This window comes from Vidua chalybeata, chromosome 6, assembly GCF_026979565.1.
Source record: "Vidua chalybeata isolate OUT-0048 chromosome 6, bVidCha1 merged haplotype, whole genome shotgun sequence".
Lineage (NCBI taxonomy): Eukaryota > Metazoa > Chordata > Aves > Passeriformes > Viduidae > Vidua > Vidua chalybeata.
Window position 1 is genome coordinate 58245404 of NC_071535.1, and position 13188 is coordinate 58258591.

Sequence of the window (13188 nt, forward strand, 5' to 3'; positions counted from 1 at the left end):
CTTGGTCACTTACTATGATGCCCCCAGTTTTATTCTATCTGTGTATCATCAACACTGTGAAATGATGGCATCTTTTAGTGCTGATGATACATTGTTTTCATGCTGCTCAATCACTTTTTCAGTTAAGTCTGTTCTGTACTAGTGTTGCTGAAATTGCTGAAAGTAGTAGGGGTTATCAGCTAAAAAAAAAAAAGATCCAACAGGTAGCAAGTTCTTTTAAAATTATGTGGTTTCCATTCAGTTTAGTTTTCACAGGGCCAAATTATTATATGTTACTGTCTGTAAATCCAGTTGTCTTGATCTTCACTGAGAGTTTATCCATGCAAGCAGCAATCCTCCAAAAGCTCTACAGCTGTTATGAAATATGTCATTTTACTACTTTGCTACGTCTCCAAAGTGTGTCATATGCTGTGGGTAGAAAATTCTCACAATTTGGAGAAAATCTGTGACTGAATCAGTAATGCAGAGGGTTTTCACTTGATCCAAATAAACCCAATCCAAGCAATTATCCTGCTCTTTTTTTTCTTTTTATACCAGAATCTTCTACTGAATTTTTTGTTGATTGTCTCTAGAAAGTGCCATATGAGGTTGAATTTTATCAGACCATGATTTATTTGTTTATTTTAAAGCAGATATAAACTAGTTCTTATTGATAATAGTATGTCTCGATGTCAGTGGATTTTCACTTGCCTGCTTTCCTCACTTTTTTGGTGTCAATAATTTTTGCTAGAAATTATGTACTAGCAGATATTTTGCACAGCAGGCCATTCAGCAGATATAAACAGTGTCCACTTTCATCATAGATAATTTTTGTTTTTGCATTGGCACTATACTTCATGGAGTCATTATGATTTAATTTGCAAGACTCATAGACAAAATACATCTGTTTGCTACTCTGAATAATTAAAGGTCCATTTTTAATCCGAATAAGTATTTCCTATTGGACACTTGTGTTGAAGTTTGTGTTCTGTGTTTTCAATAACCTAGGGAAATGAAATCTCTCCAGGAAGCCTTTCAAAAGCAGCTTAATGAGGCAGCTGAGAAGGCAGAGAAGCAGCAGGCTACTGTGAGTGATTCTCTTTCTTTCCTTATTTTTGTTTTTCTTCTGTTTTTTCTTAATCTTGCTTTGAGAATTTATTAGCTCAAAAAAACTTTGTAAAAAAAGAATGGATTTCATATATGTGTTAGTACTCTGCAAGCTTCAGAAGAAAGGATCTGGGAAAAGTTATAATGTTCTAAAATATTAAGATATCTTCCCTTATTGCTGTGGAATTTAGGGATGTTCATACACTTTTGGAGACTTTAGAGAAGAAATTTAGGCCTTAGTCCTCTCCCTGGTGAGATGATCTTTATGGACCCTCATGTCTCATCTATACTAATATAGACTGTCATGCATCTATTGATTTTTTAGGAATTACTATGGATTTTCAGCAACCAAATAGATAGTAGAGTATCTGATTTTGACCATAGTGGAACTAATTATCATTCTAGAAGGTATTATTAAGTCCCATTAAGATTTCATGCTTTATTGAAATTCTGTTTCTGGACAAACTGCACAATTGTTTTGACTTTCATGTAGCAACATGATGTTTTGGAGCATAAACAGACACATTTTGCTACTGTAGGGAAAAAAAAAGGTAGAATCATGTTTACTGAGATGAAAGAAGGAAATTCTTCATACGTTGGTTATTAATATTCCTGTAACATGGACACAACTGAGCATAAGTTGACTAGATAATCTCCAGAGGTTCTGTCAAACCTTAAGTGTTTTATGATTTGAACTCCGAGTTTGAAAACAGCCTGCTAGAAGTGTTATAGATCTATTTTCTATTTCATACTGGATAACTACTGATTTATTTACTAACATTTTGCTGTCTTCCAGGATCACAAAGCAAGGGTTTGGCCAAGACAGAGTTTTAAATGTAATTATTAAATTAAACAAATATTTACACAGCCTTATTTCATATGGCTGTGATTTGTATATGGCTTTATTCCCTCGGTGCACAAAATGTGAGAGTGTATGTTTTCCTACCTTCTACTTAGGAACAGCTTAGATTGTGGACCAAACTATTCCTATTGTAGGTTTCTTTCAGTTGATCTCATTTTTGAAAACACATTTTTTCCCTTTGGTGCTCAAAAGTCTGAAGAGTAAAGATACTTTCTGTTCTTGTGTACCACACAACATAAAATTAGTGTATTTTTGGTACTTGTATTTTTGTCTAGAGAAGGAAAAAGAACTTTTATCCTCTTGAAGAGTGAAAAGAAGTAATCTGAAAGCAGTATTGAGTTTGAAAAGGATAGCATATTTTGGTGGTCTTTCTAGCCAGGACAGTATATATCCAGAAAAAAACAAAACAAACTGCACTTGTTTTAAGATCCTTTTGTACTGAGACAATCTATAAATTGTCTATATCGAATCCTAGAGTCATAGAACGTTAAGGGGTTGGAATGGACCTTAAAGATCATCTAGTGCCAACCTCCTATGCTGTGGGCAGGGGCACCTCACACTAGATTGGGTTGCTCAAGGCCTTTTTGAACTGGCTTTGAACACTGTCAGGGTTGGGCATCCACAGCCTCCCCAGACAACCTGTTCCAGTGCCTCACCTGGAATTCCCTTGTACCTTTTACTCTTTGTCCTGTCACTACAGTTCTTGAAGGATCTCTCCGGCTTCCCTGTGGGTCCCTTCTCGTACTGGAAGGTTGCTCTGAGATCTCCATGCAACCTTCTTTTCTCCAGGCTCAACAGCTACAACTCTTTCAGCCTGTCTTCACAGGGGATGTGCTCCAGTCCTCTTAGCAGCTTTGTTGTCCTCCTCTGAACTTGCCCTGACAGTTCCATGTCATTCTTACGCTGGGGACACCAGAACTGTACACAGTACTCCAGGTGGGGTTTCACAAGAGCAGAGTAGGGGGGGAGAATCACTTCCTTCAATATAGTTCTGAAATAAGAAAAAAAATGAGTATCTAGTAGTCTCTGATAAGTACTCAGAATAGACTAGTTGAAAGTTGACATTTTTCAGGTGTATTGAATGTATTCCTATTGACTTTATCAGCACAATGAATTCCAGTCCTACAAATGGAAGGTGGAAAACATATTTAATTATGGAATCTTTTTATTAGATTTTGGTACTCAAGACTAATTCAGGTGTGGATTACATAAATCTCAGATATAGTGAATGTTGAGGTGCTTGTGCTTTTTTTATTTGAGCAACAGTGCCTTGTGTACATTCAGTCCCAGTGTAGCACTTTGAAGAGCACAAGATTTGTTCTATACAAAACAGTATCTGCCATTAACTGGGAGCAAAATACCATCTGGTGTAGAAACCAGGGAAAGCTCCTCTGAGTGTATAACAGAATCTGGCTTGGAGTGGTGGCAGGTGCTTAAAGAATCTGAATTCTTGAGCTGTATTCCAATACTCAACACTAATAGTATATTAAACTTGCTAATAATTCTGAGGAAATCAGAACTGTGTCCTTGGTTTGTGATTTACTTCTTTATGCCTCAGAGTACAATGTACATAGTGAAGCTCAGCAGTACAGTGAGACTGAAAGAATATTCAAAAAGTACCTCAGGATCCTCAGATGAAAATTGCAATAGAAAAGGAGATAGATACTATTACTGACACACAAGGTTATTTTATACCTGGTTTCTCAATGTGTTCCACGTTTTTCTGAAAACAATGTGAAATCTATGAAAGAAGGTCTAAGTACTTTAATACAAGACTAGTGAGAGAATGGGAGCTTGAATTTAATTCTAATTTAATTAATTGTGGAGCTTGTTTCTAGTCCAATCTAAGCACATTTTATGTTATAGGACTTGATGAAAGAAATCTTGATTTTCATCAGAGTAAATGAAAGTAGAATTACATTTCACAAAGACTAATAAAGCACTGGTGGGAGGGGGAAGGGTGGAAATACATTTTTCTGCATACACGTAACACCTGCCTGTAGGTGTTCTCTGTTAGGTCAATGTAAAAGTGTAAGTAAGAATTCACAAGAATTAAGTCAAATTAAATGAAAAATAACCGATAAATTACTCAAGGATTCTGACCAGAACAGAAGAAAAAAGGAGTCACAACAGCTATACATTAGACTTTACATCCATGCCTTCTTGTGCAGTGTGCGGCAAGGCTTTTCACTAGTGTTGCATGAACGATTCATCAGAAACAGAGATATCAATGTTATTATGCTTGCATATCCATTTTTTTTTTTCACCCTTTAAGACTAGACAAACCAAGAACTGCAGGCAGCAAAAAAGTTGCTGTTCTGAGCAGCTGCTGAAGTGTTGGTGGGTACAGGTAGAGGTACAGGTAGAGGGCAGCTAGTGGAGCTGCTGCTGGGTAGTAAATAACCTTCTGAGGATAAAAGCAGCAGCCGAGGCATGTGGAATGTAAAAGGACATGTAAAGACATTCCTGTCCTTCAGAGCAGTAATCACACTGAGGGATCTTAACAGGAGTGAGCACTGTCTTTCTGGATTGTGTCCTGCATCTGTAGCACTGACAAAGAGCAGCAGCAGTTTGTCTTGGGACAGGTCTTTCCTAGAAAATTTATGGCAGATCTCAGATACGTTTATGCCTGTTGTTTCAGCTGTTGTGTCTGGGATAATAAAATGTGCAGAGAAACACTAGAAAAACTGTAAGGATGGTTTAAATTTTAGACTAGTCCTACATTACAAACCTCAAGGTCAAATACAGTCTTCCAGAAAGACTTTGGTTATGAAGGAGCTTCTCTACAGATAGTCTCACACTAGAACTGTAGATTATTTTTATATCTAAAAACATTTCAGAAGGACCATACTGGGTTTAGTTATACAATATGCATATAAAATATGTAAGACATGATTCCAAATAACCTGATGTCCTCTTTAACAATCATTCAAGGTTGAAAAAGTTTTTTGTTCTGTATTTAGCATCAAATACCTAAGCAATTTGTGTTAAGTTTTCATGCAGTGAAAAAATATTAATAAAGTCAAGCTATTATCTCTAAATGTGAAGTGGAGCCACTTCTTCCAGAAACAGAGTTGGAGATCATGGACTGATTTTCACTTTTGTTAACAAAAAGGCACAGAGCAAATGGCACATGTAACTTGAAAGTGTCTTGTTTTGTTTGTTTGAGGTTTTTCAATGAATTTGAATAAAGAGAGTAAGTATGGATTCTGTATGTCTTCATTAGGTTAAAAGGCTCTTAGAGCTTTTGGGAGACTGACTTTGTTTGGCTGTACTTCATGCTAATGTTTGCATGTTAAGAAATGGTTACATTTTTAGCAAGTTTGAAAACTTATTTCCCATTAACTGCAGTTAAAGTTTATATAAAGAGCTGGCTGGCTCTGGATGAGGGAGAAAAACAAATATGGAAACACTCAAAAATAGTTTGGCTAAGTAGAGTAAGTTTCATCTACCTTTTCTATTTATTCTGTTGGTATTTTATATCATGCTGGCAGTTTTAAAGAAGATATGCTAATGGATTGTCTGGCAGTACAGTTACAGTATTGTGTGTCAAAATAAAGGAGAAAATTTGTCTGTGCAATTTCCTTTTCTGCTCAGTGTTCATTATGAGAAATGAGAATTAAGTAACACTTTATATATGACTTATTTAAAGGAACCATAAACAATATGGGTATTTTTAAATCAGTAGGGTTTTTCTAGTAATAAAAGGTTATACAAATAAAAGCTTTTATTTTATACAAATAAAAGGTTTTCTAGTAATAAAAAGTTATAATAAAGGGTTATGTAATAAAATGTTAACAGAATGTGGGGAGTTTGATTCAGTATTATCTCCATACTTGGAAGATTTTAGTAAAAAGTTCTGATGTTCTTTTCCCTTAAAAAATACTTGTTTTTTCTTGTAAAAGGTTTTATGACTATTCATGAAGTCCTAAATGTTCCTTTGATGGAGGTTTCATTTACTAATCAAACTATAACTTGCAGCTTAAAAGCTACATTCATCTTAGAAAGACTAATAGGTGAAATGTATTTAGCTTTACTTTTAAAAGTATTTAGCACTCTGTAGAACACTTTTTGCCCAAAGGAAAGAATATTTTCTATGTTTTACATAATAGCCTCGACAGTTCTCTCTGAAGTCAATTTTTACACTAGATCTTGAAAAGTAGACCAGGAAAATGAACACTGAATGTTAGGGTTTCCAGATATGGCCAAAATAGTCAGGTGTTAATAAATGAATTTCAGTCAAAACTTAACTGCTCATTTTAGTCCTGAGCAAGATACAAGAAGTCTGGAGGTAAGTGAATATGATTCCAGCTGAGTCTCAGCTGCACAGTAATGATGTTGTACTGGGATTTTACCATCCTGTCATGAATAACTATGATTGTCTGACTTATAATTAGATCACTACCATCTGCTAAAGCATTCTCTATTTTGATGGGAGAAAATTTAATTGAAACATTTCAAGGTCACCAACTGCTGTGAGTAAAGGCCACTGGATGGAAACTGTTGTCTTTAATAAACATAATGAGCTCTGAAACACACAAAACTCTGAGTATCTTGGATGACTTCTCCAGGATATGGAAGCAGTGTCCTTGCTTAGTACTGAAAGGTTCAGCCTTAGTACAATATATTTTCATTATGTACTGTCATAATTGCAGGCAGATAGCAATTAAAGGCAAACAACATATGGAAAGAGGAGAATGTTATTTTTTTCACTATTAATTTAGACCTGGGTATAAATGTCTGTTCTTGCTTATTATACTCTCAGGATTTGATGACTGAAAGAAGTATTTTTATGTCTCTTCTGGAAAATTATATTATGTCTTGTCCTTGAGACTTACTGAAAGCATCATGCAAATGGTCTGATACAGACTGATCTGCCTTAAAGCTTGAAGCTATATATATGGGTACACTTAAATGGATAGGTAAAGTTATCCCTTTAAAGGCTCTAGTAGACAAGTCATATAAATCCCCCCTGTGTAACTCTCCATATCTATACTTTGTGACTAAGTGGTTCTTCATGTATTAGAGATTTAGAGTAGAAGACCCTTAAAATGCTGTTATAATTTAAAGGCAAAGATTAATCAGTTCCTAAATTATACTTCTATTGTTTTTGAAAAAGGAAGCGATGTAAAAATATTTTTTAATTTTTAATTTGTTAATTTTTGTTTTTCAGCTAAGTTAAAATGGTATGTTTGCACTATGTAAGATGTCCATATCAGTGATATAAGATGCATGTGTATGTGAATAGTAATTAAAAAAAATTAACTAACATAGATTACTGGATAAATTTTTAGTACTGGACTGTCTTAAATATCTCTTCCCTAAAAGATCCAAGCTATGTAGAGATAATAATTTTGGTATCACATCTCTTTAGTTATTTCATATATATTCATAGCTAGAAGTGAAGTGCCTTGAAGGAATATTAATATTCCTGAGAGATAGATCTAAGAAAGGGAGCACTCTTTAATGGAGGTCAGTATATTTTTTTCAGTATTTAATGGTAGGTAGCTGGCAATTCCTTTGAACAGCTGAAAAAACAAAGTAACCACAATAAATAGCTGTACTGTGCTTCTCCCCACTCATCGTGATCTGATATTTTGATTATGACTTTTATTTTTTGTTGTGTAAAATCTTCATATTTATTATCTCTACATGTTCTAAATTACAGTATTTGTGGATGTCATTACTAGGCAGGTGGTGAATAAAGCATCATTCTCTTCCAGTAGGTGGATGTGAAATCAGTATTTCCACAATCAAAGCACTTAGAACCTTGGAACAGTTTGTAAAAGAAGTTTTACTTATGTATGTCAGGTGGCACTAGTTTCATGGACCCCCTACCTACATTTCTGTCTTAAGTGGTGACAGCATTCTCTGACTTTGCTTTTGATACAGGTGAGAGTGCTGTCAGTTCAGTGATGTTTTTTAAATTACTGACACGTCTACTTGAGTGTGGACATGATTATAAAAACAGCTGTCATATCATGCAGATCCAGTGGTCATTTTTTTATGTACATGACATCCAAACCATTAACCTTTGGGTCAAGGCCTCTAAAATCTGAATCTGTTTTCTTACAGGAGTTTTGTTTTCCTGTTGCGATGTCAGAACAACTGTAGTTTCCTTTGACCAGGGCTAGAGTTTTGTATCAACAGCATGGGACATAGGGTAAATAGGGATGAGTATTTTGCTACTTGAGCAGTCCAAAAGCATCTTCCTTCAAAGTAACAGAAATGTGTTCTTTTAATCCTAGTTTATAATTATGTCCTCCTTCATCACATTGTATTCCATAAGCTGTGATTAAAGCTCAGTCCTGAAAAAACTCTTATGTAAGAATAATTTTTTAAACTATGTTTGATTAAATTCAGTTTCAAGCCTTGTGACTGGAATTTCTACTTTCCAAGTCAAGTGATTGACTTAAGTAGGATCTAAAGTCCATAATTGAATGCTTTCATATATAACACACTTTATTCCACAGGTGGGTCTGACTAGAAGCAAGGTCTTTATCTAATTAGGACCAACACTGTAGCATTCAAATAAAATAACTGTGTTGGAAACCTGCTCTGATAGATATGTTCTTAGAAGGGAAAAATATTTTTGTTAGAAAATCACTTAATATTGTTTTAAAAATCCTCAGTTCTTTGAAGATCACATTGAACTACTTTGTGAAAAATAAACACTTTACTGGTACAAAACAAAAGTAAGCCTATTTACATACAGCAATTTTCTTCTTTTGATTATAAGCTTTCTAGTAAATATGCTAAATGTTTGTAGATTTATCAAGTACTTGACTGTGGCCTATGCCAATTTGGTATGTAAGCAAATATTTTGATTTGGTAGTTGTTTTTTTTTCCAAAACTTTTAAAAGCATCAAAAAATAATTAGTGTTTACAGTTACATCTCAACGACTCCCACTCAACATTTCTTTAAAATTGTAGATTAACTTTTTGAAGACTGAAATGGAAAGGAAGAACAAAATGATACGAGACCTCCAAAACGAGGTAAGAGGAACATTTGATTCTCATCTCAATTCAGATTTCATATTGGAAGAGAGTGTGGTTTGGCTTCATATGTAAAGCACGTTATTGTAGGCAAAAAAGGCACCAGTGAAATTCTCTGAACAGAAAAGCAAACAAAAATGACTGTGTGCATTTAGAAATAGTATTTTACTGAATGCAATGGTTGACTCCATGCTAGTGGTGCTTAGTTTGATAGCACACTTCTGTAACTTTTGCTGCTTTTTCAGAAAGGAAGTTCTGTATTGACACACAGTGAAACTTTGTTCTTACTGTTATTGCTTACTTTGGAAATAAACAGAGAGTGGAGGAAAAAGGAAATGCAATATCAGAACTGAGATTCTTAATAAAATTTTAAAAACCCTCAAACTGCTAAAATGTTTTTTTAAGCTTTGTGTGCCCTGAATATCAATCCCAGATTGATACCAAAATTCCAAATAAAATCTAAAACATGTTTTAATTAATGTTTATTGGTATTAAACTGAATTTATTTTGAAATTTGGTCCTTGAATAGAAACATGAAATATTTGAGCAGCATTATATTTCTTTTCCCCTATCCCTTTCTCTCCACACAATTTGCCTAAATCAGGATGTAGTTTCTCTTTCCATTCCTTCATTTTTGCAAAGAACGTTGCACTTGAAAATATTTTATTCATATGATGCCTTGTTCTCTTGCCAACCAGGCTTCTTGTTTTTATCTGCTTTGTTCAATTCTTTTGCTTTTCTAAACTATTCTATGTGTATGAAAACTTGATCTCCTTAAAACTGTCATTTAAACAGGAATCCCTGATTTCTTTGGTCTATGAGATTGCATATATATATGGTCAGTCTGAAAAATGTGTACATTGCTTTTTAAGTCCTAAATGTATCCTAGTTTTGGATTAATTTTTTACAGTAGTCAGGAAGGGGGCATGGCCAAACCATAATGTTATTTGATACCATCTTGCATCACTTGCCAGGGGCAGGAAGAGGGGACTCTCTCATTTCTGGTTCTGTTTGAGAGAGAAGAGCATGGTGACTGAAATGGTCTGGTACTGTTTTACTTTCCATATAATTTGTTTTTCTTATACCTTTTGTTATTAATATTGCTGCTGTTACTGTTCATTTTCTTACCTTATTGCTATTTCTAGTAAATTGTTCTTATCTCAACCTGTAATTTTCACCTTTGTGCCTCCAATCCCCAAATCCATTCCTGGAGTGGAAAGTGGGAGGGGAAGGAGGTGAGCGAGCGAGCTTGTTTGGGAGAGTCTCACTGGGGTACTGAATTGGGGAGGGCTATTCCTAAACCACAGCAACAGGAAATGTCTCTTTCAGTTGCTCATGTTACTTAGGGCATGCTCTCAGTTGCCTTTATCGACAGTCAAAAATGCCTTGCTTTCTATTCTCAGCTGTTATCATTGGATGCTTTGCAAACTGAACCTTTAAACTCTAATAAATCGTATCAGTCTCATCCTATTGAGCAGTCATTAAAAAATCTTTTCTCTTACTGGACACAAATATTCAAACTGTCTGACTGTTAATGATTTGCTTAGGTAGGTCAGTACACTTCTCTAGTATTTACCGTATTTATAGCAAATTTTAGAAAATCTACTTTGAAAGGAATCTTTCTTTTGGCACCAAATATCAGCTACTCTGTGGAAAAGGAACCAAAAGCTATATCTATCTAATGGCTTTCTATTAAACTTTTATACCATGTTTATTAGTTCCCTGAAAGTAACCACTTCTATCAGTTTTTTGGAAATTTGACTGAATTTAAATTATATTATTTTGAGGAAATATTATATTATTTAGGTCCTGCCTCCAAACATTGAATACACATTGCTTTTAAAGAACTCATAAATTTGGATGTGCTATATATTTAAATATTTGACAGGTTTGAAAAAATATCTGCATACAGCTATATAGAAACAGATAATGAAAATGCTTCCTTCATAGCTGCTCTTGTTCTTTCAAATATTGCATTCACCCTCATTTTATATTGCCAAATTGTGAATTTTGCAATCTTAGGCTCTTCTGTGACTGTAAAAATAATTTCCTATTTAGTTCTGCTCTTTCAGCACATGCCCTAGTGCCATTCAGCTTTGCCATTTGGAGATACAAATAGATGGCAACAGCCTTCCAGCTGAATGCAGCAGGTGTCTTGTAGTGTGTGAGGAGAGGACATTGTACAGAAAGGCAATTTTTAGCCTATTCAAGGCTTTGGGGAAAAAATTAACAAAAAAAAATTGTCTGTGCTATGGAGGAAAAAAATGTGCCAGGTAGAGCACAAAGGGATTAGGTGTCTCAAAATCATCTGGGTTTTAGAAGTCTTTAAGTGCTTCCTGCAAACACCACAAAATATCTGTCAGACTTCCAGCTGTAACATCATGTGGATTGTGTTAATTTAGTCTTAAAGGATTGGCATGTAAACAGATAAGCTCTTATTTCAAGCAATTTCTGTTATTGACAAGGAAACCTAGAAGTTTGTAAATGCAGAAGCACCAGTAGAACTAAGAAGCTTGCAAAAATGTAGAATAAAATAGAATATGTCTAAAAAGAGATGATTTTAAAAATGTCACTTTTGTAGATGGCCTGTTACAGAGTGAGCAGCTCACTTCTAGCATATCATATGGTTTGTGGCAAATTGTGCCTGTACTGGATCTGATAATTACTCATATTTGCCAGGAATATAAGCCTGTAAATGTTTCTATTTAAATCCTGAACTGCTGGGAATTTGGAATGACACAGCTTTATCATCAAGTTTTGGACTTTGAGAAATAATTATGGATAATGAGACATGCAGCTTTTGAGCAGTAAGTTCGTTAAAAGATTGCTTCTCTGAAAATTCAGCTGCCTTCAGAAATCTTGAAATATTCTTTACAGATAAAAATATATCACTTTTAAATAATATGCATGGTCAGCTGTAGCTTAAAGAAACATTCATGAGAAGTACACCTGCTGTGACCTAGACCCAGATCTTTAAAATAGTTCTGAAAAAAATATAAGCATAAAAGTTATGAAATTTCCTGGCTAGATGCATTACTTAGATTGTCTGCCTATGACTGACAGACCAACATTCAATTTGATATAATTGGACTGGATAAATTGCATTTTTTTATCCCTTCTTAATGTGAAATCTACTGGCAGTCAAATTTGCCTTCTTGTCCAAACCTATTAATGATTAATTTCAAGTAAAAAATCTAATAGGTATTGAAAAGTATCTATTGAAATAGATAATTCGGTTGAATAAAAACAAGGTGAAAAATTAATCCACAGATTTTTGTGTGTATTCTTTTAGGCTAATTGTCTTCAATGATTTTTTTTGTTTTGTGCAATATGGAAAATCTTTCGAAGAGGGGATTAAAATCTTTATGCTTTTTCTTTCATGACTCTGAAATACAAAAAACATTCAGGACTAGAGCATCTCTTTGAAAAGAGATACCCAAATATTGAATCTGCACTCATTAAGAAGCCAAGCTTAGATCTTCCACAAGCTCATTGTCATGCAAGCTGACAGCTCTCATTCTGTGAGTCTGTGAGGTAAAGGTGAGCTGCTGAGTTGCTGAAGCATCTCTGAGAGTGATTACAACTTCTTGGGTGTGACTTGGTTGGATTTTACATAATATTGAAAAACACAAACCCAGTAAGACCTGTTGTCCGACACTTGCTTAGCCTTAAATCACTGAAATTCATTTAACTATTTTCAGCTAAGCTACCTGACTGTACAACAATTATTCAGATGAATATTGAAATTTTTTTTTTGTTTCTGCACTGGTTTGGGGTTTTGTTTGTTTGTTTTTTCATTTGCTTATTGTTTCTCAATTCTTACTAGCTAATTTTACTGTTTTCATGACACCCCAGAACCTGCACCTAAATAGCATAATTGACATGCTTGGTCTCTTGTTTTCTGTGTAAGCCTTTTTTTCTTACAGAACCAGTCAACAGCAGCTGGGCTGTCCTACATAATTTACCTCCTCATGCCTTTGTAGATGAGGCATCACTCACATCTATGTGCACATGGGTTTTCTTAATGTATTTGTATTTCTTAGATACATAGAATGCTTTGGGTTGGAAGTGACCTTAAATATCATCTAGTTCCAACCTCTCTGCATTAAAGTTTCAGTGTTTAATTCAAGGCCCTGCACAGGAATGATGGACCTGGTGCATAGTCATCTTAAAGAACCAGACAGACAAATGAATCACTTCCCCTGGCCTCCTTTTGGTCTAACAGTTTCGGTTTGGTTTGAACC

The 13188-nt window shown here is 34.7% G+C and overlaps 1 protein-coding gene across 2 annotated transcripts in view; it reads left to right on the forward strand.

The window, feature by feature from the left end:
• LUZP2 (leucine zipper protein 2) overlaps nucleotides 1–13188 on the forward strand; it is a 119072-nt gene that overhangs the window by 49613 nt on the left and 56271 nt on the right. For both annotated transcript variants that reach the window (XR_008431284.1, XM_053944443.1), the window contains exons 4-5: nucleotides 988–1066; nucleotides 8882–8944. Coding sequence is in view for 1 of the 2 variants with exons in the window: in XM_053944443.1 (XP_053800418.1) it covers nucleotides 988–1066; nucleotides 8882–8944 (142 nt within the window). In the remaining variant the exon portion in view is untranslated. The remainder of the gene's footprint in view (nucleotides 1–987; nucleotides 1067–8881; nucleotides 8945–13188) is intronic.